This window comes from Vombatus ursinus, unplaced genomic scaffold (genome assembly GCF_900497805.2).
Source record: "Vombatus ursinus unplaced genomic scaffold, bare-nosed wombat genome assembly UNPS02014822.1, whole genome shotgun sequence".
In the NCBI taxonomy this organism is placed as follows: domain Eukaryota; kingdom Metazoa; phylum Chordata; class Mammalia; order Diprotodontia; family Vombatidae; genus Vombatus; species Vombatus ursinus.
Window position 1 is genome coordinate 15,007,476 of NW_020954600.1, and position 24,887 is coordinate 15,032,362.

At 38.4% G+C, this 24,887-nt stretch overlaps 1 protein-coding gene across 1 annotated transcript; it reads right to left on the reverse strand.

The window, feature by feature from the left end:
- Positions 1-33: 33 nt before the first annotated feature.
- EIF3M (eukaryotic translation initiation factor 3 subunit M) lies at positions 34-24,887 on the reverse strand. Its single transcript, XM_027837795.1, has 11 exons — positions 24,780-24,887; positions 15,233-15,365; positions 13,835-13,973; positions 13,519-13,642; positions 13,269-13,363; positions 9,293-9,376; positions 8,260-8,359; positions 7,203-7,284; positions 1,769-1,912; positions 876-936; positions 34-323 (listed from the first exon to the last, which is right to left on the reverse strand). The coding sequence occupies exons 1-11, from the start codon at positions 24,819-24,821 to the stop codon at positions 203-205; spliced, it is 1,125 nt and encodes a 374-aa protein (XP_027693596.1). The 5' UTR covers positions 24,822-24,887; the 3' UTR covers positions 34-202.

Consider the following 24,887-nt stretch of genomic DNA (forward strand, 5'->3'; position numbering starts at 1 on the left):
AGAACAAAACTTACAGCACAGAGATCAACAAAATGGTTGTCTTTACGTAATTTATTATTTTTGTTCCTGAAATTTGTGGCATAGTATTTTTTTAACTTGAAATTTGAGACAATAAACTTCAAGACGGTATCAAAATTTGTTTCAGAATGTTTTACTATGATTTAGAATTGTCTCTAAAGAGAAGAAAATCATGCATAAAAATTTAGGTATCAGAAAGACTGAGAAGGCTGTTTTTCACTTGGTTCAAGTTTTGTTTCCAGGCGTTTAGTGTGTCATACAATTGTTGCCATTGCTGTTTTCCAAATGTCCGATGTGTGCTATGACTACAAAGCGAAGAATCGAAAGAAAATGTTAGCAAAATAGTGTTTGACTCTACAATAGTCTGTTATAGTCCAGTTTTAATGTTCTACTCTTATTAAAGGCAAAGACGAATATAAGAAAAAGCAAATTTATACCCTCAAATCAGACTAGACTTGTGTGAGATTATATACATGGGAATATATATATATGCATGGACATATATATATATATGTACATATAATGTATACATTTAAAGTCTTCACCATATTGATTCCAGACCTTCTACTGCTCTGCACAACTATATAAAGCAGACACAAAAGTCATTAGTATTCTTGCCAATGCTAGGTCATTAAATGAAATGTGCTGGAAAATAGGACTCTTTCATTAAATAAGCTAATCACATTCAGTCTGAACTTTAATAAAAATTATGATAAACAGCAACTATTTAACTACAGGCAACTGATAGGAACAATGCCTTGCTTCTAGTTAAAATAGTAAGCAGATATATAAAAAGTTAAATAATTAAAACACATTAAATTGTCCCACAAAAAATTGCAAAGAATTACATATCTTACCTGACAACTACTTTTTTCTGTGTTTGGTCAATTTTGCAGTAGACCATCTTAGTTCTTACAGCTGAAAAAAATTTTTACATGATTTGTTTTAAGGAACACTTATAAAACAGAGAGGATACATACTTGAATAAGCACTCCATTAGAAAACTTTATATACGTTGAATTAACATAGAGAGTATTCTAGTGGTTTCAAGTATTTTTTTTTAACAAACTAGATATTCCAAACTAATGAAAATCAAAATAACATGAGGCAGTTAAGAATGAAGGTCATGCATGCATCCTATAGTGGATGTGCCAATCTATTAATGCAATATCCTGTATGATTTTTATGAACTGCTCCCTTTTACAACACATCCTGTTTTAATGGCAGTAAGAAAAAAAATGGCTAAACATTCTCTATAAATTATTAAGACTCAGGTCACTGAGAGCCATTTAGACAATCTACATGTTGTTTATAAGCTTTTGCTTTGTAAATCAATTTTTGTTTGCTAAATTTGTCTTTGGAAATTCATATAAATTTGGATATATGTGAAAACCGAAAGCTGCTCGTAGCTGAACATTACTTAATGGTCTTAATGCAGCTGAACTGCTTAATATACTACTTTTGGGGGGGACAAGGAATAAAATCTATGATATGTACAGGCTAATTGTATATCCATCAGATTTTTATTGTTTTAGGGCAGTATGCTTTAATGCACGGTATATCTGAATCTACACAAAACAATGATGTCATGCCAACGGTCTATAGTATTAACCGAGCTAAACACTGGATTCTACACGAGAGTCTTGTTTTGAGGGTTTCCCAAGTACATCTGAAGGGCCAAATCTCACAGGCCTGGGTATTCCAAATAAAGAAGACAACTAACTCTTGGAAAACATCTAATGGCCCTTACCATCAATAACAAATGCTTCTACATCATCGGCTCCAATCTGAAGTTCTTGCTGCATTGTGTCAAAAGAGATTTCTTTATTCTCTACTGCCATTCCCATAAAAGTAAGGAGTCTCATTTTTGCCATATTCTGTTCATGCAACAAGCCTGAAAGATAAAGAGTACTGAAGAAGACCAATGAGTTTCAAATTTTAACTAAAGAAATAAACATTTATAACTAAGTCTAACCTCTGGTAAAAATCATTATTAAAAAGAGAACATTTGTAATTAGGCACTAATTATGCTAAAGTAACTTGAAAACAAAATCATCCAATAAATATTGAATAAAGTGTTTTATGTGGGCAAATCACTTTACAGTTATTTTTGCTGTTTATCAAAGCCCTATGAGGGAACCTGTATTTAATGACCCCATGTTAAGACCAAATTTCATGTAAAATAATTTTTTCTAGATACTTTTTCTTGTAGTGAAGCAAACTGGTATCACACTATTCTAAAAGAAAGTGATTTCCTTTTTAGATACTGAAAGAATGAAAATATTATTTTCCTGTGGTAGTTAGATTTAATAACATGTTCCATTTGATTGATACCCAGAACTCTCTTTCAATCATTACTTATTAGTTTTTATGCTAAGACCATTTCTAATTTCAAATTTTAATCATTTTCCCTACCTAGCAAATGTAAAGTAAAATATCTGCATTACTATCAACCAACTGATTGCTGGCTGGGCAAAATTTCCATTTATATGCTTCTTGAATAATTGGACATTGAGAGCAAGAATTTAAATAGAGAATGAAACACAATCATTAGTGCCACTTTCCTTCCAATTAACACTACCAAAAGCTAAAATATATACAGGTAAACTAGTTCAACCTGTTCATTTAACGGCCAATTAATAAGTTGCATCTTATATTCATGTACAGTAATTGGATTATAAAGATGGGTGCTCTAATCAAATGGTCTTATCTTACAGAAGAAGAAAGCAAGGCTCGAGAAAGTGACTCACTTAAGGTCACATCAGGCCCTAACACTTAAATACTGACAGCTACAAACAGCAAACAAGTACCCCACTGGGTATTAACAGCCAAATTACTAAGGGGACACTCTTCTGCAAACTTGGAGCTTCAAAAAGCCAGAGCTGAGAGATGACTGTTCATCAATAGTTTTGCCACGAATTGTAATGCCGAGTTACAAAACTAGTTAGTGTAACTGCTTGGATGAATCAATGCACTTTAGAAGAGACAAGTTTCCAAAAATTAATCTAGGATTCTTTTGCCTGCCTCTTTTCTCGTTGGTCATTTCTTAAAATAGTCCTAATGGCTTCAACATTTATGGAACTCAGTTTGTTCAAACTGCCTTAAAAAAACAAACAAACAGACAAACAAACAAAACCCAACAGTATTTCTTCTAGGCAACTTGTTAATTTAGATATTTGGCACTCTGAAAATATTTAAGTTTGGAATTTATAACATTCCTACATTAATGGAAGATCAGGGAAGCACATTAATACAGGGCATAATCTTGTGTTAATTAGCTATAATTATGATGCAGGCTCCCTATCTGGCACAGATTCAAGAAAAACATGATCATCGTAACTCAAATGAATGAGGTACACCAGCAACTATTGCTAACTGGGCTTAATGGAAATCTACAAGCATCAAAAAATCAATTAGTACACATTAACCCTAATTAACAAATGCAAATGAGATGCTGATTAACTTTCTGAAGCAAGAAGGTAGCAACTGAGTAACATCATATTAGATGTGGACATGTTAGGGCGATTCAGTTGACACAAGATTGTGCTACTGTTGGCCCAAGTTGTCAATGTTAATAAAACAACAAATTCTAACTGATGCCACCTGTAAGAATCTACAAAAGCTATCCAACAAGACAGCTTCTTCAACCTACTAACATTTTTAGTCATTCTCAAAGAATTACAGCTACAGTCTTTAATGCAGATATTTTAATGCAGATAAAGGAGCTATTTCTTTAAAAAAAAAAAAAACTGGTGTTACACCTTAACTAATGTTTATAATCCTTTACAATTAAACACATCTCCCCAAAGATGTGCTTGTGACTAAAAACAAAACAAAACAAAAAAACCCAAAAACTGATTTGAGAGGTTCAAATTCCAACAAATGGCACACTAACTGGAAGATTATTACAGTTTAAGAAAAACCCACTGAAATTCTTACATCTTCCCCCCATTATAACTTAATTTATGTTTTCTTATCTAATGCAAAATGTCCCTATACTATCTATTCTATTTATATATGAGGCATTTTACCTAAACAGCTTCTCAATAAAATGGGAATGTGACCATGCCAAAAAAAAAATTCAGAACATTCAGAAATTCATACACATTTAAAAATATCACTGAAATAAAACGTAATTGCTGCTTTTTAAGATGTCTGATCACTACACACTAACAAATCCTAAGAGAACAAAGTTCTCTTTTTCCTAAGAAGCAGCTGGTGATTCTGACAGTTTTCTCTTTTGAGACAGAGGGCCAAACCTTTCGCCTTTAGAGCTATCCTCAAAATCACCAACTGTTAAGGCAATGCTGCAAGTGTAAAAGGCTCCATGCCCTGCACACACCGTGCTTTGTTTTGGAAAATGACAGTATTTTCAAAGATGAAGTCAGTGTGTTCAGTGTCATATTTCAATTTCAAAGTTATAAAAAAAAATCTAATTTTATGGAAACATTTATTCATTACTAATATGTCAAAACCTTAATGCAGTAATAAAAAAATTTGCATCATTGAACAATTTCTGCATTGTCACTGACCCCTGTCCTACAAAGCTGCAATATAGAGAACGCAATTTTAATGCATGCAATAGCTTATGAACCAGTGCTCCTTTGAAACAGTCAATTACACATCAATGGGGGAGTGTCAAAGTGTTAATTACTACTCCTTTTTTCCATAGTGTGTAAATAAAGAGGTTGCTGACATTAACATTCCATCACAGAGCTTCATGCCATGAAACAAATTAACTGGGGCAGAATGTGGTTTTCTAGGTCTAATGCACCTGGCAAAGCAATACACACTGAGAAACACATTTGCCTCTAGTTTATCTTATTGTACCCTCAGTCTTATGTTTTGCTACTTAATCAGTAAGCAAGAAAAGTTTAGAAAGACACCTCCCTCAAAAACAAACAACCCCTTTTCCCTGATTCCTACCTGTGGTTCAAACTTAGAAGCAACATAACCTATGTGCAAATAGAGGATAATAGTGTGATTCCAAAATCTTAACTGTGCAGCCCACATCCAGACCTAAAACAGGCAGTGACAGTAAACTGGGCTTCTTCTAAAAGTCTATGTTATGGATGGGGAAAATGGACAGTAATCCTAAAATCTTACTTCTGACCTATATGGATTCCTCAACCAGGTAACGCAGTAAAAGCCTGAACCCTAAACTGACAGCATCCTCAAAAACTAACAGTTAATCTATGAAACCAATTTAAGCACTAAGCTGTTCTGGATTTTTTTTACTTGATGATTTGGGCCAAAGTATTTTTTGCACATGAGTTTTGAATAAATGGCTCAAAAATGTGCCTCAGGAGGAAATCACAGCCCTGATAGACTAGATTCTGTCCATAGAAAAGAAGCTTGTTTTCTTTAAAGTCAAAGTGAAGACAACAGTCCCTTCACAGACGCACATCGCTTGACTGCTCTAGACCTCCGACTTCTCATCTGTAAAATGAAGGTGTACACTAGATTACCTCTAAGGTCTAATCCTGGTCTTAAACCTATGAGGCTCAGGACAAATTTAATTTCTCCAAGTAAGAACTAGATTAGAACTGGTTCAGCACAATCTATATGGTCTGCTGTGTATTTTCTGAAGTCAATAAATGAAGAAGACCAAGTAATACTGAGGGATAGGAACTGAAACCTGTACTTCATAGGGAACTCGAGTGAGAAGACTCTGGGCACTGAGGTCAATGACTTGTCCAGGGTCACACAGTTTGTGACACAGGTAGGTCTTAATCACATCTCCTAACTGATGACACCACACCACCCCTCCAAAATTTCACAGCATTAAATACACATGAACTATGTAACAGAGTGCCTTGTGCATGGCAGACACGTTCTAAAAGTTTACTGATTGATTGAAATGTGTGAGAAAATTAATTTTCCCTCGGGCTATAACAATTATATGGGTATGATCAAGGGAGAAAGAACCGTTTAACAAATTGCCAACAATATCAATGTCTATAACGTTGATGATGAAAACCACTCCACTGTTTTTTTATATGGAGTACCTTTATTCCCGTTTAAGAAAAACTTGCTTAGTCTAGTATCTTTTTCCTATTGTCAAGAAGTCAGTTTATATTCTACCTAGATAAAGCCAAGTGGCCTTACGTGCCCAATAGAGATCAAGTTTAAAGGGAGATGCTACAAAGTCAGGTTAGCATTTTCTCCACCTCACGAAGAGCTGCTGCCTAGAGCACAGGCAGCAATAGCACACTCCAGGTCATAACGCAATTGGGAAATGTTTAACAAGAGAAATACATAAAACCACAAACACTGTATTGTCACTGTGTGGTTTTCTATGTCTCTCCTCACTGGCAGGGATACTTGTAACTGATGCCTCTGGTCCAGAGCACCAAGCATGTCAGTGATCTGCCCAGACTCATCCTGACTCCAAGGCTGGCTCTGTCCCTCCCCCATGTATCTACATAACCACTTGGAATTTCAAAACAAGGTGATATAATATCATTAAAGTTCAGTACCTGAGCTTTAATGTTCTTGCTTTGAAATTTGCCAGTCATGATGTTGAAAGGTTTTAAATGCACATCAAACTTAACGCTAAACAGTGCCCCTTGGGGAAAGTTTAAAAAATAAAATATGCTGGCAACTAATGAATTTTCTCGGGGTTTTAGATGGGGAGGTGTTTCGTTCTCCCTAAATATTTAATCTTTCGCTTTTAATAGACCCTCCACACCTTTTTTTAAATAAAAGGAATACTTTCCTTTAAATTATTTGATTCTCAGTACCATGCTCATAGAATGCTGTTCAGCTTCTCCGCTAGCTCCTCTCTTTACTATTCCTCCCCACAGACAGTAAAGTGAGTCTACACTGGTTGGACCAGGTTCCTTCATATTTTCAAACCCCTTCCAATCATTTTCTCAACTGATAATCCCTGTATTCACAGGCTGTCTTTAAGAATTGAAAGAAATTTTAAAGATCACCCAGTTCAACTTGTCATTTTATAGACAAGAAATGGTGCCCTAGTTCCTATGCTGGTGCTGTTCCCATTATGCCCACTGGCTCCTGTCTTCTCAGTTTCCCACCGCACTGCAAGAGGGCATGCATCTTTTTTTTCCCCCATTCCCAAGATCAGCCAAAAAAAATGTGAGATCCCAGACAACAAACATGAGTAAAATGACAATATTCCCTCTATCCCGTTTCTAATAACAGAAAAACTCAAAACTTACCAAGAGAATCAATGAAGTCTTTATTATTCTGGTAAAACTTAACATATGATGCCAACTTAGCACTCACGAAAATGGTTAAAAGCTAGATAAATGGAAGAAAACAAACCTATATGGTAAAGCACGTATAAACAGGAAACAAGTCATGGCATATTTTAAAATTTTTCAAACTCATTTTCATTACTTCTGGTAACAAAAAGTAGCATAAGGATCTTTTAACACATTCCTCTAATTTGCTTTGAGATCTTTAATTAGAAGACAGCAATAATTCACAGTCAATTCTCAATTATCCATGTTAATGGGGGTAATGGCATAGATAATATTTCCCAAATGGGAAATAATCCAAAATTCTTTTAAAGTTACCCTTGGAAAATTTGATTTAATGAATTCCAGAAGATTTCTCTTCCCAATTATGTCTTTTTTTGGGGGGGGGGGGGAAGGAAGGGAATTGAGGTTAAGTGACTTGCCCTGGGTCACACAGCTAGTAAGTGTCAAGTATCTGGTTTGAGATCACATTTGAACTCAGGTCCTCCTGAGTCCAGGGCCGGTCCTCTATCTATTGCGCCACCTAGTTGCCCCTAAGGTGAGTTTCTTGAATATATTACTGTTATTGTTGTTCAGTCCCGACTTATAACTTAGCATGCCAATACTGTTCATGTTGTTTTCTTTTTCTTTTTTTTCACTAGGCAATGGGATTAAGTGACTTGCCCAGGGTCACACAGTTAGTCAGTGTCAAGTGTCTGAGGCTGGATTTGAACTAAAGTCCTCCTAACTCCATGCCCAGTGCTTTATCCACTGAGCCACCTAGCTGCCCCCCAAGAAGCAGTTTGAATATACAGACTTAATACTAGAGACTGGACAGCCAGGGAGGTGATAGGTGGTGGGGCAAAAGCTAACTTACATTAGAGGAAGACTATATGTGGTTTCTTTTTCTTCCACCCACACACCCTTGTTCACATTTAAATTTAATATTCACTGATAAAGAACAAAGTTAGATGTTGTTTCAGGATGCAAATTTTTAGAACAAAACATTTGTATGTTAAAGAGATAAACTACTTACATCATGAATAAGCTCCCCTTCCAAAAACTTGACAGGTTTTAAAGTAAGAAGGTGGTCGAAAAGGAAGGCATTTGGATCTTTCAATGCTCTTACAATACACCTAGTGTGAAAACAAAGCATTTTCAAAGATAAGAATCTTTTTTAAGAGTCCACTTGTTATTTTCACTTTTTGCTGAGTCTAACCTACTTTGTTTACAGCATCAAAATGCTGTGGCACGGCAAATGGGCAAAAGCCAAACACATAAAACCATGGAAGACACCAAGCAAGGAGTTCAAATGTAAAGGCAATAAACTGAGTTCATTAGGCCCAGACGCCCAATTAAAGAACTCAACTATGTCTCAGCAGAAGCATTACCAGGTTGGGGCCTCTCCCTTCCTAGTCACATACATTATAACTTATTTTGAAAATGCTGGCTCCCAACACTAAATGTGAACTTTAGAGTGTTGGCAAGGTACCAGATTTTTCTGACCTTCACAAAGCATACTCATTCGGAAGGTCTTAGAAAACTACCAATTTGAAGGCTCCAAACTATTTTGAAGAGCTCCTATTAGCTAGGAGTCTTCTAGTTCTTCTTTTGGGACTGGAGAAGGTCTACTTCCTACTTCCCTACTACCAGTACATGGACCATAATGCTCAAATCTCATGTGGTTCTTTTTTGTTTTGTTTTGTTTTGTTTTTTGGCTAGGCAATGGGGGTTAAGTGACTTGCCCAAGGTCACACAGCTAGTAAATGTTATGTGTCTGAGGCCGAATTTGAACTCAGGTCCTTCTGACTCTGGGGCCGGTCTTCTATCCACTGCGCCAACTAGCTGCCCCCTCATGTGGTTCTTTCATGCAATCTCTGCTGTTCTAACACCTCTCTAATTTCTGTTTATAGATTTACTCATGCCAAACTCTATAAGCAACACAATGCTATGACTTTTAGCTGTCGTCACAAATCTAGCACCAGAAAGTAGCACTGTCACTAAACAGTGAGTACAACTGTCTCACAAAAAGCTTTTGAAGGACTCTTCTGAAGCAACCTAACAATTACCTGTGGGCATCCACTCGAGCCTGAGAAGCATTGTCCTCTGTGTAACTTCCTAACAATTCCACCATGACCTTTGAAGCAGTATCACTAAGGAAAAAAAGATATTTTGTTTTAGAAATTCTGAAAAATCATTACAACTACCAACCAAATATTGCTATAATTTCATTTTAAAGACAGATTTAAAATGAAATTATCCTCATAATGATATGGGTAATCAATTTTAACCAGCAAAAAAGGGCAACTTAGTTAAATTAAATTTGGATTTTTACAACATGTTTATTTTTACTCTTCATTTCATTCTCTTTAACTGATCAAGCACCACAGAAAGCTCTTCCTAGCTAGAAGGAACAGTTTTTTGTTATTTACTAGACTACTTTTGATATACACATCTGGATTCAATCAGGGAAAAATAAGTAGGAGTTGTACCACTTACTTAAAAACCGTAAATGCTATTCTTAAAAACAAAACAAAACAAACAAAAAAATCCCAACCCCCAAACCCCAAAGTAAGGTTTGCCAGAAATATTTTTCTTTCTAATCTACAGTCAGAATTTGTACATTGATTAAAAGAAAAAATGTAAATGTAGTAAAAAGGATGCTAGGTGTCACCCTCCATCTCAAATAAAAATGATGTCATTAAGTATAATAACCATTTTACAAAATGAAACGTAAGAGCAGCCTGCTGGTGTGCTGGGGTATGTTGCCTTGGACAAGTCATTAACCTTCCACTTCTTTTCTAAAAAATTAATTAATTTTTAGTTTTCAACATTCACTTCCACAAGATTGAGTTCCAAATTTTCTCCCCCATCTCTCCCCTCCCCTCACCCCAAGATGGCGTGGATTCTGAATACCCCATCCCCCAATCTGTCCTCCTTTCTATCACCCCCTTCCCCTTCCATTTTCCTGTAGGGCAGGATAGATTTCTATACCCCTTTGCCTGTATATCTTATTTTCCAGTTGCATGTAAAAACCATTTTTAACATTAGTTTTTAAAACTTTGAGTTCCAGTCATTAACCTTTCTGAGCCTCACTTTATCACTTTCAAACAGGCGATGATCATAATGGCACCTTCTTCAAAGGCTTCGCTGTTGAAGAACAAATGAGAATCTATGTAGTTATCCCTTCCACATCAAAACACTCCCCATCGAATTTTCGATATGTTGCAGAAAGAAATTAAGAAATTAAGTGGGAATTTTTTGGGAGTTTTGCGGAACCTGAAAACAATATGTGAAGGCCAGCAGATAACACAACTCCAATTTTACAATAAGGTAGTGTAAATAGCCCACGAAAAAAAAATAAAAACTCAGACTCCTCAGGTATGAAGGGAGAGCCAAGGGGTGCCAGGCCCACAGCCCCCTGCAATGTGTAAGGGATAACTGTAGAGAGTTTTGCAGACCTTAAAAGTGCTAAATAAATGTCAGCTGCCACCATTACCAATACTCCCACTGTTCTGACTTTATTCCTAACTAGACGCCTTGTGGCATCACCACAAAAACTGGTATTCTCTTTTGCCAGACCTCTTAACCTAATGTTATTGATTTTCCGAATGTATCAGTTCCATTACAATTCATTTTATCAAATGATGTATCTGTGAAACTCAAGCTGATTTCCAAAGGTTTAACTTCCTTTGCAATCTTTCAACAAATATAGTTACAAATCTAATTACAAGGGGATGCTCACCTAACAAGCTTCTGAAATGCTACTATGTGAGGAACACTAAAGTTCAAAATTTACTATTTAGGAGATAAAATCCACTTTTGGAATTTGAGGGGAGAGGGAGAGAGTAGTCTTTAAACACTCCTTCTCTGGTTCAATTTTTAATTAGCATAATAATCAGCCTGGCCCAGTTCTTACCCAAGAGTCTACAGAGAGCTGGAAGGATATCTCTGTGATGTTGTCTAAACCATCATTGTACAGATGAAGAAAGAAAGGCTCATAAAAGGGAACTTGCTCACACTACAGGCAGGGGTAGAATTGGGACCGTAACTCATATCTCCTGATTCCGAGCTCTTTCCTTTCCTGTTTCTTGGCAAATGGGCTGACTCCAGAACCAAGGGCTAAGGCAGTCAATATTAGCTCATGCATGGTTTCTTCATGGTCCAAAAAATGCTAAGTCCCGTTCTTTCTTCAAGGATCAGTTTCGGTTGTCAAGCATAAGGCAGGGCTATTCACTAATCACCACTATTGACATAATTTGTTCAGTGAGCCCCGGCTGAATTGTAAGTGAAGGTGGCAACTCTGGGCCAGCAGCCTTGACAGCAACACTGAACACTGAATATTCACTAATTTTTATCATGACATACAAGAAATCGAGAATGAACCTGCTCAGAAGCAGTCCTGGACCACAAAGTGAAACATCTAGTCAAGGGCAGGCCTACCATATGACAATGAGAGCATTAATAAGAGGAAGGGTACGACTAGGGGGTGGAGAGGAGGCAACACTGGAAAAGATGCTTAACTTTTCACCTTTATCTAAAATGCTATTGAAGGTGCTTGCTGAACTGTGCTACTTGGAATAGGGCAGACATAATCTGTATCTTACAGTGAACTTAAAAGAATACTTGTCAATTTTAATCTTAAAACAATCTTAATCTCAAGAGTCTTATCCACAAATGGTTCTAAAAACCTGGGGTACTTTAAATTATGAAAATCTGAAGCCAACAAAATATGGCTCTAATGATCTCTAAAGCAAAGAATTTCATTTATAAATGTTATTTTTTTTTTATTACCTTCTCTCTACTGCCTCTACTGACACCTTAGAAGCACTAAGCAGGGAAATGTTTCCAGCATGTTGCCCACTGATCCAGGACAACGAACCAAGTCATGAGTGCAAGGTCACTACTTGTTTTCTTTTCTGCCGAAGAGGGATAACTGCTCTGAAAAACTTTCCTATTTTCTAATTTCAAGATAAAACAAAATTCCAACATTTCCTACAGATCCTGTATAATAGGTTGTCTGCAAAAAGATTTACATATTTTAACTCAAGTAATATTTAATAAAGAATCCAAATTAATCTACCTGTAAGGAATTAGAGGGGGGAGGGAGGCAAAACACTGCTGTTCTTGCTTAATCTTTCAGCCACAAGAACCATGGTAAAAGTGTATGCTGTAACTACCCTGAAAAACCAGTCTTTTAAAATAAATGAAGTCATTTAACAAACTGCCATGGATACTAAGATTTCTGGACAGTCAGAAGTTGATATGATATCCCAATTGCAGGTTTTCCTTTTGTAAATGAAGGGCTACCCTTCACTAGGGAAAAAAACTATATATTAATCTCAATAAATTGCACCAAACCTGTCATTTCTAGGCACGTTATTAAGACAGTGGTACTTAAACCGCCCCCCCCCCCAACATTTTGTGTGCGAGAAATCTGCTGGGTTCAAGACTAGCCTTAGAATCCCCAAATAATCTTTTAGGAAAGCTTAATAGGCACCCATTTAGCACTGTCTACCACAAAGTTTTGTCTCAAAGGTACTGTTTACACAAGAGACTTTGATTGTGTTAACTTTGATTGATAGACCCCCCCTTTGCCATTAAACAACAGAGATAGCACTACCACGCACCAAGACATCAAAGCACCATTAAATAATAAACTTGGCATAAAGCTATGAAGCTTGAGGATTAACATTTGTACCATTTTCAGAACAAAAGCAAGAGTTTTACTTTTTTTTTAAGTTTAAAGATTGCAAAAAGATTCCACTATTAACTTTACAGTCATCTTTCTAGATTGAATTGTTTAACTTAGAATTAAACGAAGAAGCTCTTAAGATACCAATCTGAACAGATGCAGTGAAAAACTATGTTCAAACTAAGTGGGGTAAAAGGCACAGAAAAAGATTTACAGCAATTTTGTGATTTGTAAAGTGGAGCCAAACTACTCACCCTTCTTAAATGTTATCCAATATACCTTCTATAAAAAGACCCTTACCCGCCTCTAATCCCTGAACAACTTTAAATGACTTCCTTAGCCTTGAGTACCTCTTTTTGCAGTCCACAAGTGCTTCATAAAGTAGCCTCAGAAGAGTATGTTTCTTTTCAGTGTTGAGGTTCCAGTCGGAAATCCACTTCCGAACCTACAGGAGTGAGAAGAGGTTCAAAGCTGGCCTCACTGTCTAATACAATTCCACAGTTTAAAAGAAGTATCACTTAGAACTTTTGATCTTTTTCTTTTTAGAATTTAAATTCCTATTTTCTACAAGTAGAAGGAATACTCTGTGCAATAACTTACTTGATCCAATTCGGTTGGAATGTACTGGATGGCACCGCAAGATGCTGCTACTTTAATAAGACTGCAGTAGACTGTATATCTTACAGGGGTATTCTTATCCATTCCATGGAAAAGATTGCTCAACCTAGTCCAAAAGAAAAGATTAAGACCAACAACTACTACTTAAGATTAACTTGTATGCTTTCCTATATGTACAGTGTTAATCATTTATGTATATTAAATATTGACAGCAATAATATAATTTCCAAAGATCATTCCACCAGTGATACTGGAACATATTTCCTCAAATCCCAGGCTCCTCCAAATTTCTGCTTACAATTGCAGTCTCAGGGATGGACGTTCACCTTCCCGAAATTTCACCAGCTTTTCACACAGGCTTTCAATCAAAGCTTCTTGCTTATCAGGCTCCAGGATCAAAAGGAGGGACACAACGCTGTTCATCACGCTCTCCACATCTACACAAACATTAGTGGGGCAATCAATTGCGATTCAATAATGCTAATGCTTTTGCTAAAGGAATGTTTATATATGATAAATGTTTTGATAGAATAAAGACCTTTAAATAGGGTTCCAACCCATAAAAGAGTCTAATCTGGTTCTCTGTAACCCTGTGCCTAGAAAGCTAAGAAATTTTTCTTCAACATACTGCACCAAAAATGAAGTCCTTCATCACCTCAAATTATGCTAATTTTAAAAAAATTTATAATATTCAAGGAACTGGATGGAGATATACATATATGTATGTAATATATATACATATAATACATACACATATATTCATATGTAAATATCTGCTAACTGTATTATCGCTACATACACATGTTTCACTGGGCATGCTGTTCAAGTGTAAGTTATCTGTTAGATCTGTATAATTCCTCAGGTTTTAAGACTGTATTCATTTAATTCCAAAGTAGAGAAGACAGTTTAAATATTTCCATAAGTTTATACTACACATGGAAAAGCCAACAAACCAATAAAAAGCAATGTTAAGCTGAAATATAATTGGCAATATCTCTGTAATACAGTCTTAGAGAACTGCCTCAGGCACTTAAAGGTTAAAAGTAGCTTGGCTGTGGTTCTGTGGCTAGTATGTATTTGGGGATGAAATTTATGTCTTATTTATTATTTATTTTAATTTAATTTATGTCTTCTTGTTCCAGGGCTTGCCCTCTCTCTCCTATGGCACAGTGCCTCTCCTATAGTAAAACATGCTGGATCCTCTGAGAATTTACCTAGCCTAATAGAAATGTGTCTGTAATAAATACAGGCACCCCTGGTCTAATATTACTGGTTAACATGTTTAGTAAAATAGTGTTAACTTAAGGGACAGGACTGAGTGAAGAACCAAAGCTTCCTTGACAAGGAATGGTGTAAAATCTGGAAGCTGAGCTGAAGGATGGCTCGAGGTATTCACACAGCTGCCCAGTTGGAGAACCCACTTAACTAAGAGGTCAAAGAAAGCCAATGCTGGGTTGGCCAGTTCTCAGGAGGCTGGCCTACCATTACATTCAGTGGGCTCAGCAACAGAATCTGGTCACCATGCCTCAATCGCAATACAGGTCAAAAGACCTGTAGGACAGAAATTTAAAATAGCCATAAAATAGCCATCACTGGAATATTTAAATAATGAGTCTTCTATGAACAATAACAACATGCTCAATGAACTGATACCTGTGAATTTTCTACAAAGAAAAAAGGAACATCACGGACAAACCTTTATCATCCTCTTTTAGACAAACATCACACGCTTCAATGATCTGAGCTAAATCTACATGGAGTCCACCTTCAGAGTTCTCTTCTGAGATTTCAGCTCCTTTTGATTTCAGGTAAGCTCGAAGTTCTGCAGCCTATCAACCCCAAGAAATTGTATACAGGATTTATATTTATATACACACACACATTTATATATCCACCCATGTATATAGATCCACACAAACACACACACTCACATGTACGCAAACCTGTTTAGAAAAGACAACGAGATTGTTGTCCAATAAGTTGACCAATAAGTTACTGACCAAAAAAAAAAAAAAAAAACCAAACCAAAAAACCCCAAAACCCATTTCAGAACTCTGCATTCCCAAGTGGTTTTCCTTTGGAATGAGAACACTATCGTTTCCCACACCCCCATCTCTAAGTAGAAATATAACTATAATCAAATACAAAGAGAGAAAACTATTTAGAGCTCTACAGAACTTCATGATGACCCTTAAAGCATTCAAAGCTATAACACATTCTTCTAAAGTATTCTGCCATGTCCCACATCCATACACTTTAAGGCAGGAGTTTTTAGCCTGGAGCCTATGAACTTAACATTTTTAAAAATATTTTGATAACTATTTTAATATAATTGCTTTAATTTTAATCTTAAATATTTTTGCATTCAAAAGCATTATTCTGAGGTCTATGACCACAAAGAAAGTTAAGAATCTTTGCTTTAGGAAAATATACATTGCTCCCCTCCGTGCTTAGTAGCCTATGATAATATCTCTTCTTGTCCAGGCACTTTTATGATACAGCAAAAGGGTGAAGAGCAATCAGTTTGACTTGGGAAAAAGTCAAGGGATTTTTTTAAAAGTAGTGTATGTATGTATATACATACATACACACATACATACATACATACATATATATATACAGAGAGAGAGAGAGAGAGAGTGAGTGTAACTGCTGATTGGAAAAGGATCCTAGTAGTGAATCTTGTTATTGCTTTAAAAAATAATTATTCTTTCCTTCTATCAACAAATATTTATTGAGCCCCTACTATGCACATACAACTCCCTGGGACATCAAAGGCAGCATTAGATGCTTTAAGAAAGTATGGCTCTTTTATATAAAATAAATGAATAAACCTATACTTGTTTGCTGGTCCATCTCATTAACTCCCAAGTGAATAACGCACTAAAAATAATGAATGGTCAGCTTCAGAAGAAACAGTTCAAAATCTAGAGCTGGAGTGACCCTTTCTACCAAGAAAACCCCATTTAGGTCACCCTTTAATCACTGCTCTCATTCTCCAAATATCCCTTCCCCCACCCTAATCAAACCCCAAATGCCTATCTCTTCTTATTACCCACCCAACTGTTGTCCTGAAGTCCTCTATCATATTCTACTGAGGCAGAGTTCTCTCCCTGCCTTCTAAGACAATAATCAGCTAATCTACTAAAATTGTTGAACCAACGTGCTGAGAGAAGGCTCTTAGTCTATAGACAATCCTTACAGCTTTCTACAGAATTTGCTCTTTTTACTTTGGTAAAAAGTAACAGCTAGTGCCTTATCAAACTACCTTGTATTTCACTACTTTGTGCTTATTCTGGATATACTGAAAATTGTACTACTTGTTTCTCCCATTAATACGCTCGCTATTAGTAGGAATTATTTCATTCATTTTATTTGTATTCCTGGAACTTAGAACTAGCACAAATTGTGCTTAATACTTGACACTTAATAACTGAATGACAAAAAACAACAAATCCCTGTTATGCTAACTGGTATATATTAAAAATTAATGTATAAACCCATTTAGAGAAGCCTGATATTACATATTCAGAACCAATGGAGATAGATATAAACCATACACATATACATTTACATATAATACATACAAGCTTTTCAAAGTTACAATCTAAGGATATTTTTTAAAATGACTCATCTTCCTTAAGAGTTTGATGACTTCTGTAATATAGAAAATACAATGATAAATACAATGTTGTTGTACCGTAAAGGTACTTACAAATAAGCAGGAAAACTTTTTGTTGCACAGAGAAAAGCATTTTGTTTGCCTAGACTATAATTTTTTTTAAAGGATGAAGCTGAATTGATGAAAATTCTTTCCCACTTTGGGCAGAAATTTAGATCTTCATTCAAATTAACAACCTTTTATGGCTGGTGGATGTTTGGAGGATTCACGCTTCAGGTAAGCATCAGACTAGTGGACAGCTTGGATCCTTCCAACTTCCAAGTTTCTATGATTCTAGACAGCCCTTCTTTTTAATGGACACTTTCATTATCTGAATGCTACACTTTATTCAGCAGCTTAAAAACAAACACTCAGTTTTCACTGTTAAATGGGCAAAGCAAAGTCAACCTATTTTGCAATTATCCTCCAAGATGTTCCCTAGGCAACTGGAACTTAAAATGTCCAAATCTGAAAAAACTCCACAGCACCTAAACCTCCCTACTTCGTCTGAGTGAATCACAAATTTCCACTCACTTCGTTTGTAATCTCAGCCATCTTTGACTCTTCTCCACCATTTTAAAAACTCAAGTCTTGTCTGTTCTCCCTCAACACCTCCAGTTCTTTCCACCCACATTGCATCCATCCTAGTTCAGGCCCTTATTCCTCTTACTGGGTCTTCCTGCTTCCAGTCTCTCACCTTTCTGACCCATCCTCCATACAGTTGCCAAAATAACCTTCCTGAGGCATAACCACCACATTATTCAATATCTCCCCATTGCTCTTAAACATATACTTCTCAGCCTAGCACTTAAAGGCCTCCATAATTTGGATTCCTACTTACTTTTCTAGTCAGTCTTATTTTATACCAATCAGTTTCACCTTATGAACTCTACATTCCAGCCAAACTAGAGACCAAGTTGCTCCTTGAATGTGACATACAAACCCCATTTTTCTGGCCTTCACTCAGTGTCTCATGCCTCGAATAAACTCTCTAAACTCCCCTCTTACAGCTCTCCTCTTCTATGGGAAGACTCAGCTCAGGAAGATGCAACCTGACCTCCCCATCCTGAAACCTTCCCTAATTCCTTCCTACTTGCTAATGTCCATTCCCTTCTAAAATTATTTTGTATTATACTTATCCATGTGTATGCCATATTCTTGGTGCTGTGCAGGCTCCTTGAGGGTAGCCCTACATTTTGTCCTTTTGTTCTTAGCACCTAGGACAGTGCTGTGTACTGTGGCACTTAATATATGGGTGCTCAATTATCACAATTTCTGAATTAGGGTATATTGTACTCATATAACAACACAAATACTGTACCTCACATTAACATTTTATATGAAGCCTTGTAAAAACATTTCTTTACTAAATTTGGCCTATTTTCCTTTCAAATTGGCTTGAATCTCAAAAAAGACTTACTAAGTACATCATAAGACTACAGGAATTGTCCTATAGCTAAGGAGGGAGGGAGCAGGGTGCAGAAGTTCAGTTTGCTGAAGATGATACATTTTTGTCACAGGCAAGGAGAATCACCTAATTGGATATCTTCAGCAGAAGAGAGCTGAGCACTTCCATGTTCTGGGCTGCATCCTTTTCTGATATCTCCCTAACCCTTCATGTATTTAAATCCTATAGTGCAAGATATTTCTGCATTTCTCTTCTTTTATTTTTTCCAGTACAAGGGAATAACAAAGGAACATCAAGGGATATGTAAGCATAATCATAAAATTAAAATGAGTCTTGATCTTTAAAAAAAAAAATGAAATCAGGGTGGAATTAAAAGGACTAAGAGCTCTGTGGGCAAAACATTGTTTGGAGACCTAGAGATGAAAAAAAGCCTTTACAAAGTTTGTCTAACTCAATCAAACACAAATTGGTTAAACTGACAGGTTTGGGCGGGCGCAGGCCTCTAAGGTCTTACTTCCAGCTGTAACTCTAAGACATCATTACGACTGCTCCATATACCAGGATATTTATCTTCCTGCACAATTAGCTTTTTGGACACACTGCCAGAGAACACAACTATGAATGGAAACATAATGTTGTTGTCCCATTCCCCTCAACCCAAACATGCAATGGCCAGGTGGTCAATTAACTAATGCCATGAATATTAAGTAATTGCCACCCAAGGGGCATTGATGCCAAAGGAAATTATATTGTAATAGAAATCATTTACTACGAGTCTGGGGTTTTTGGGAGGGCTAGCACCTCTGGTATGAGGGTTTGCTGAGCCCTTGTCAGGGCTGCTTATCTATCTTTGCTTCTAAGAAGCTGTAGCATGAGCAGCAGTCACACCCCCATAAACCATCTTAGCAGATGAGCTAAACCAGGGTGAGGGTAACTGACAGGCCTCAAACCCGTCCCTGACTTAGACGGATGTCTACCCTATGCCTTTCCCAGCACAATGGGCCGATAAAAACAACTTGTTCCACCGGCCAACCACTGTGGAGGGCTTAGAGCTTGTTGAGACGTTGAAGATGCCAAGGTCATCTACTGCATCCTGGGCCATCCTCAGTCTTAACTTTTGTCCTGCTACTGGACTTGGATGACTTAGAAAGGAGAGAGTGAGGCTGATGACTTTGTGCAACTCTGGCTCACTTATATCCAATTTAGGCATAAGTCAAGACATCACCCTGTGATGTCATTGGTTCTCTTCAAAAATGAAGGACAAACAACTACTACGGGTCGGTGATGCCAGGAATGGAGTTTGAGGGGATTATTATTAGGTGGGACAACAGGAATGGGGCATCTGGGAAAGGGAGCACCTAAAGTACTGGTCTGCTCTCCAGTAATCACACTACGCAATGTTGCCTAACACTAAGATTTTACTTGCCTCAAGGGACAGAAATAAGAGCAACGGGTAAAAGTTGCAAAGCGGCAAATTCAGGCTTGATATAAGGGAAGACTTAACAATTAGTTATCTAATACAGGAGGGGCCTGCTTCAGATGGTAGTGAGTTCCCTAGAGGTCTTATGTAGGTATAGGTTGGACTTAATAGCCCAAATTATCATACATGTATACTTTTCTGTTCATGTACTGTTTTCATCCAAATAGAATGCAAGTTCATTGAAGGCAGGGCCTGATTTTTATTTTGCTTCTGTATCCCCAGGCCTTTGTTCATAGTAAGCCCTTAAATGCTGGTTGGATTGTAGAGCTTCCAAAGCTTCTTTCACTCTGTGATTCTGTGACTTATGCGAGATAACATACTAGAATATGGCCCAAACAAATCAGAAGACACTTACTTTTTGAACAAACAGTTTTCACCTGTCATCTTCACTGGCCCTAAGTGCTAGATGAGATGAATCAAGGAGTTTAAAGCAACAAGATACAAATCAGGATTTGATTAATCTACTACCAATTTTAGAGATGGGAAAATAATGACCTGATTTAGAAATTGTATTACATGTATGATATATGATAAAATATGATTATAGGATTACAGATTCAGAGAAAAAAAGAGACCTTAAAGGTCCCCTCCTCCCTTATTTTAAGAGGTGGTACTTCTGCTTGCCAGACCCTATTTCCTTAGTCTTCTCTGATCCCCTCTATCATCCATATCCTCTAATCTTTAATCTGTCTACCGGTTGCTTCTCTACTACCTACAAACACACCCAACTTCCTCATCCTCAAAAATCTCTCCCTTGATATCCATGTGTCCCTGCTAGCTATTGTCCTGTATCTCTCCTCCCTTTTACAAACCAACTTCCTTTCCTCTTAATTCTCTTAACTCTTCAATTTGGCTTCTGACTTCCTCATTCTACCAAAACTGCTCTCTTCAAAATCACCAATGATCTCTTTAACTGCCAAATTTAATGGCCCTCTCTCAACATTCATCCTTCTTGACCTTCCTACAATCTGACATTGTTGGATAATCCTCTCCCCTCTAGGTTTCCATCACATCACTCTGTCTTGTTTCTCCAGTCTCACCACCCCTCAGTTTCCTTTGCTGGATCTCCATTAAGGTCATACCAGCTAATAATGGTGGGTGTCCTCACAGGGCTCTGTCCTGGTCTCTCTTCTCTTCTCCCTCTTTTATTATCCCACTTGGTGATCTCATCAGCTCCCATGGATTTAATTATCATCTCTATGCCTATGATTCTCAGATCTACTCATCCAGCCCTGAGCAGTCTGCTGACTTTCAGTCTCACATCTTCAAATGACTTTATTTGATATCTCAAAGTGGATGTTCCACAGACATCTTCAGCTCAACCTGTCCAAAACTTAACTCATCTTTCGCCTAAGTCCTCCTCTCTTCTTTTCTTATTACAGACAAAAGTATCACTACCCTCTCAATCACTCACGCTTAGAACCTAGGTGTTATCCTTGTTTCCTCACTCTCTCACCCCTTATATATCCATACATCCCTTCAATTGCCAAGTCTTGTCTACGTCTCCTTTATGCTTCCTTCTGTGGTCTGACTCTGCTGCCACCCTGGTGCAGGCCCTCACCACCTCACGCCTGGAGGCAATAGCCTGCTGAACGGTCTTCTAGACAAAGCAGCTCTCTATTCCAGTCCACTCTCCATTCAGCTGTCAAAATGGTCTTCCTAAAGTGCAGGTCTGACCACGCCACTTCTCTCCCCACCTCCACTCAATAAATTCCTGTGGATCCCCATTACCTCCAGGAATAAATATAACACCTTCTGTTTAGCTTTTAAAGACTTTCATAGCCTGATCCCTTCGTACCTTTACAGTCTTCTTCCATCTTAATCCTCTTCTCCCTTCCCCCCACCCCCCATGTAAATCTGTCATCCAGGGACACTGGCCTCAGGAGACATCTCCAGATTCTAGGCTTTTTCAATGGCTGTCTCTCAAGCCTGAAAAATCTCTCCCTCCTCATCTCTATGAAAACCAAAGTATTTAATTGTATCCTAACACCCGAACAGTAGGAAATATCAGGCTAATTACTTCCATCCTATCACCCCTACTACATATACCTTTTTTCTCTTTCTTTATTTCCAACTCAGTAGCCCACACTTTTTCATTCTCTCCTGCCAATTAGGCATTGCTTAGTCCATTGTCACCTTCAGGGCTGAAGAGGTTAGAATCATAGAACCCTAGAGTTTGAAGGACGCACAAATGATATTTCATTTTACCTTGGACACAGATCTTCTCTGTTAATCCCTAGCTTCCTAAAACATTTCATTACTTAAAGTTCTAACTTCTTGTTAAAGGCAAAAAAACAAAGCTTTAAAACTTCAACTTCATTATTTCTTTTAGTTTTCAGTCTAGGCAAGAAATTTTTCATGGCCACCTACAAAGCCAGTAATACTGTATAACCAAAAAGAATTTCAAAAAGATTCAAATGAAACTACTCGAAGTTAAAGAGTGACATTTATCTAAAACATACATTTTACCACAAGATAATTAACTCTTTACAAGGACAGGATAATCTCAAAACAGTTTTAGAAAACCCCATTTCCCATGTCCGTCCTGCTGCACAGACTGTCCCTCACATCTCTAACGCATTCCTTCCTCCAATTCACATCTTTGAATTTAAATTTAAGGCCCAGGGATGCCTGGGCTTCCAATGTCTCCCCTATTTCCCATCACACTTTCTTTCTATTTTGTACATGCATTAGTATACATGATCTCCCCTGACAGAAGGTCTTCCTCTGAGGGCAGAGGCAGTTTTATTTTTGTTTCTGTATCCCCAGAACCTAGCAAATAATAAAATGACTGATTAAACCCTTCAAGCAACAAGGAAAACATGAAAAGACAGGTGAGCCATAAAATACAAGTTTCACACAGATCAAACAACTTCCCCAGCCCCAGATGAATATCTCATAAATTAGCATAATAAAAAGTACAAGATGTGACTACCATGAAATAGCATAAGCCAACAATATGGACCAGCGCAATTCTGAAAGTGTGCATCATATCTATTCCTACATAGCTACGCAGAGTAAAGCTTAAAATAGCAGATAGAAGGCTAGCCTTGGAGTTAAGTTTTTCCTCTTGCAAATTCTGTTTATATGATCCCAGGTAAGTCATTTAAGTTCTTGTTGCTGCCAAACAACTGTATTCTAATAGTTACAGAGAAATTCCTGATCTGCTCAGCTAAGGTGGCTTCCAGATCGGACTTTAGATAGAGAGCTAGAGTGGGCCTTAACAATGATTGTGTCAAGCCCAATTCTTCATTTTACAGATGAAGAAGCTGAGGCTCAGAAACGTTTAGTTACTTGCCCAAGGCCACACTGGGGGTAAATGGTTCAACTAATGGTAAACTAAACTTAACATATTTAAAACCAAACTCATCTTTCCTTCCAAACTCTCACTCTTTCCAATTTTCCTATTACTGTCCAGGGTAGGAGTCAAATTTGACTTTTCACTACCTCTCACTGCTCATTCCATCCAATCTACTGCCAAGGCTTCTGGATTTCTCTTCTCTGACACATTACCACTCTGGTCTGAACCTTTATCTCACTTTTTCTTGTCTCTTCCCACTCCAGTCCATCCTCCAGCTGCCAAAGTCATTTTCTTAAAGTACAAATTCGACTATGTCACTTCCCTACGAAAACTCCAGTAGCTCCCTATCACCTGCAAGATTAAATATAAAATCCTCTGTTCAAGTTCCTTCACAACCTAAGTCTTCCCACTCCCCCTTTCCAGTCTTGTACCCTGCCACCTACTCTCAATTTAGTGACAATGACGTCCTGACAGTTCCAGGAGCCAAGACACTCCCAACTCCAGTCACGTCCCCCATGTCTGAAATACTCTCCCTCCTCATTTCCACCTACTAGTTAGTTCCCTTGGCTTCCTAACTAAAAATCTCACTTTGTACAAGAAGCCTTTCCCAATCCCTCTTAATTCTAGTGCCTTCCCTCCGTTTATAGCAGTTGCGACGCCGTCCCTCCAGTTAGACTGTGAGCTCCTCGAGGGCAGGGAGGTGCTTAAAGAATGATGGCAGAGTAACAACATATACACACGTCCATGCATGCGGACACGATTTTAAAAGGGCCCTGGTCCGCGGGTCGGTGTCACACCTGGTGCTTTGTGGGCACACACAGACACCCCCAGAACTCTTCCCGGACCCTCCCTGGTTTACCTTGTCCCTCACCCACAGCTCCCCCTTCCACCGGGGGGACCCTCTTGGGGCCCCCAGGACGCCTCTGGCTCCAGAGCTCCGCAGGGTCACAGGCTTCCTGGCTAGGAGGGAGGTCAGACACCATCTCTAGTCCAACTTTCCCATTTTACAGATGAGGAAACAGGAGGCCCAGAGAGGGGGCGTGACCCGCCCACGGTCACACAGCGAGGAAGTGGCTGAGGCAGGACCGGTGGCCGACTTCTCCCGTCGCCAATCCCGCGTGGGCTCTGCTCTTCTCGCGCGGGCGAAAACCAGGGCTCGCCCAGGGAGAGAACCCCGCGCCCCGGGCACCTCGGGGCCCGCTGCCGGTCCGTGTCCGAGGGCTCGGGTTCTCATCCAGCGCACCGCGTCCCCCTCCCCGGCCCGCGAACCCCACCAGCCGCAGGCCTCAGGCTCCGCCGGGACCCGCCTGGCCGACCCCAGGCTGACTGCTCCCTGGCCCCCTCCTCCGCCCGCTCCGAGTCTCCCGCACCCCGCGCGTCCCCCGGCGCCGACCTGGTCCTCCTCGGTGATGTCGATGAAGGCCGGGACGCTCATGGCGAAGGTTCCGGGGACCGCCTCGGCCTCCACTCGCTGCACCACGCCGACCGGAAAAGAGGCCTG

Bases quoted from the DNA above. Each gene is read 5' to 3' on its own strand.
- EIF3M (XM_027837795.1), bottom strand. From the start codon at position 24,821: ATGAGCGTCCCGGCCTTCATCGACATCACCGAGGAGGACCAG. The intron at 13,364-13,518 runs GTAAGTTATTGC...TCACTCCTGTAG, and splicing joins TTCCAACCGAATTGGATCAA to GTTCGGAAGTGGATTTCCGA. The intron at 7,285-8,259 runs GTAAGTAGTTTA...CCATTTATCTAG, and splicing joins AAGGGGAGCTTATTCATGAT to CTTTTAACCATTTTCGTGAG.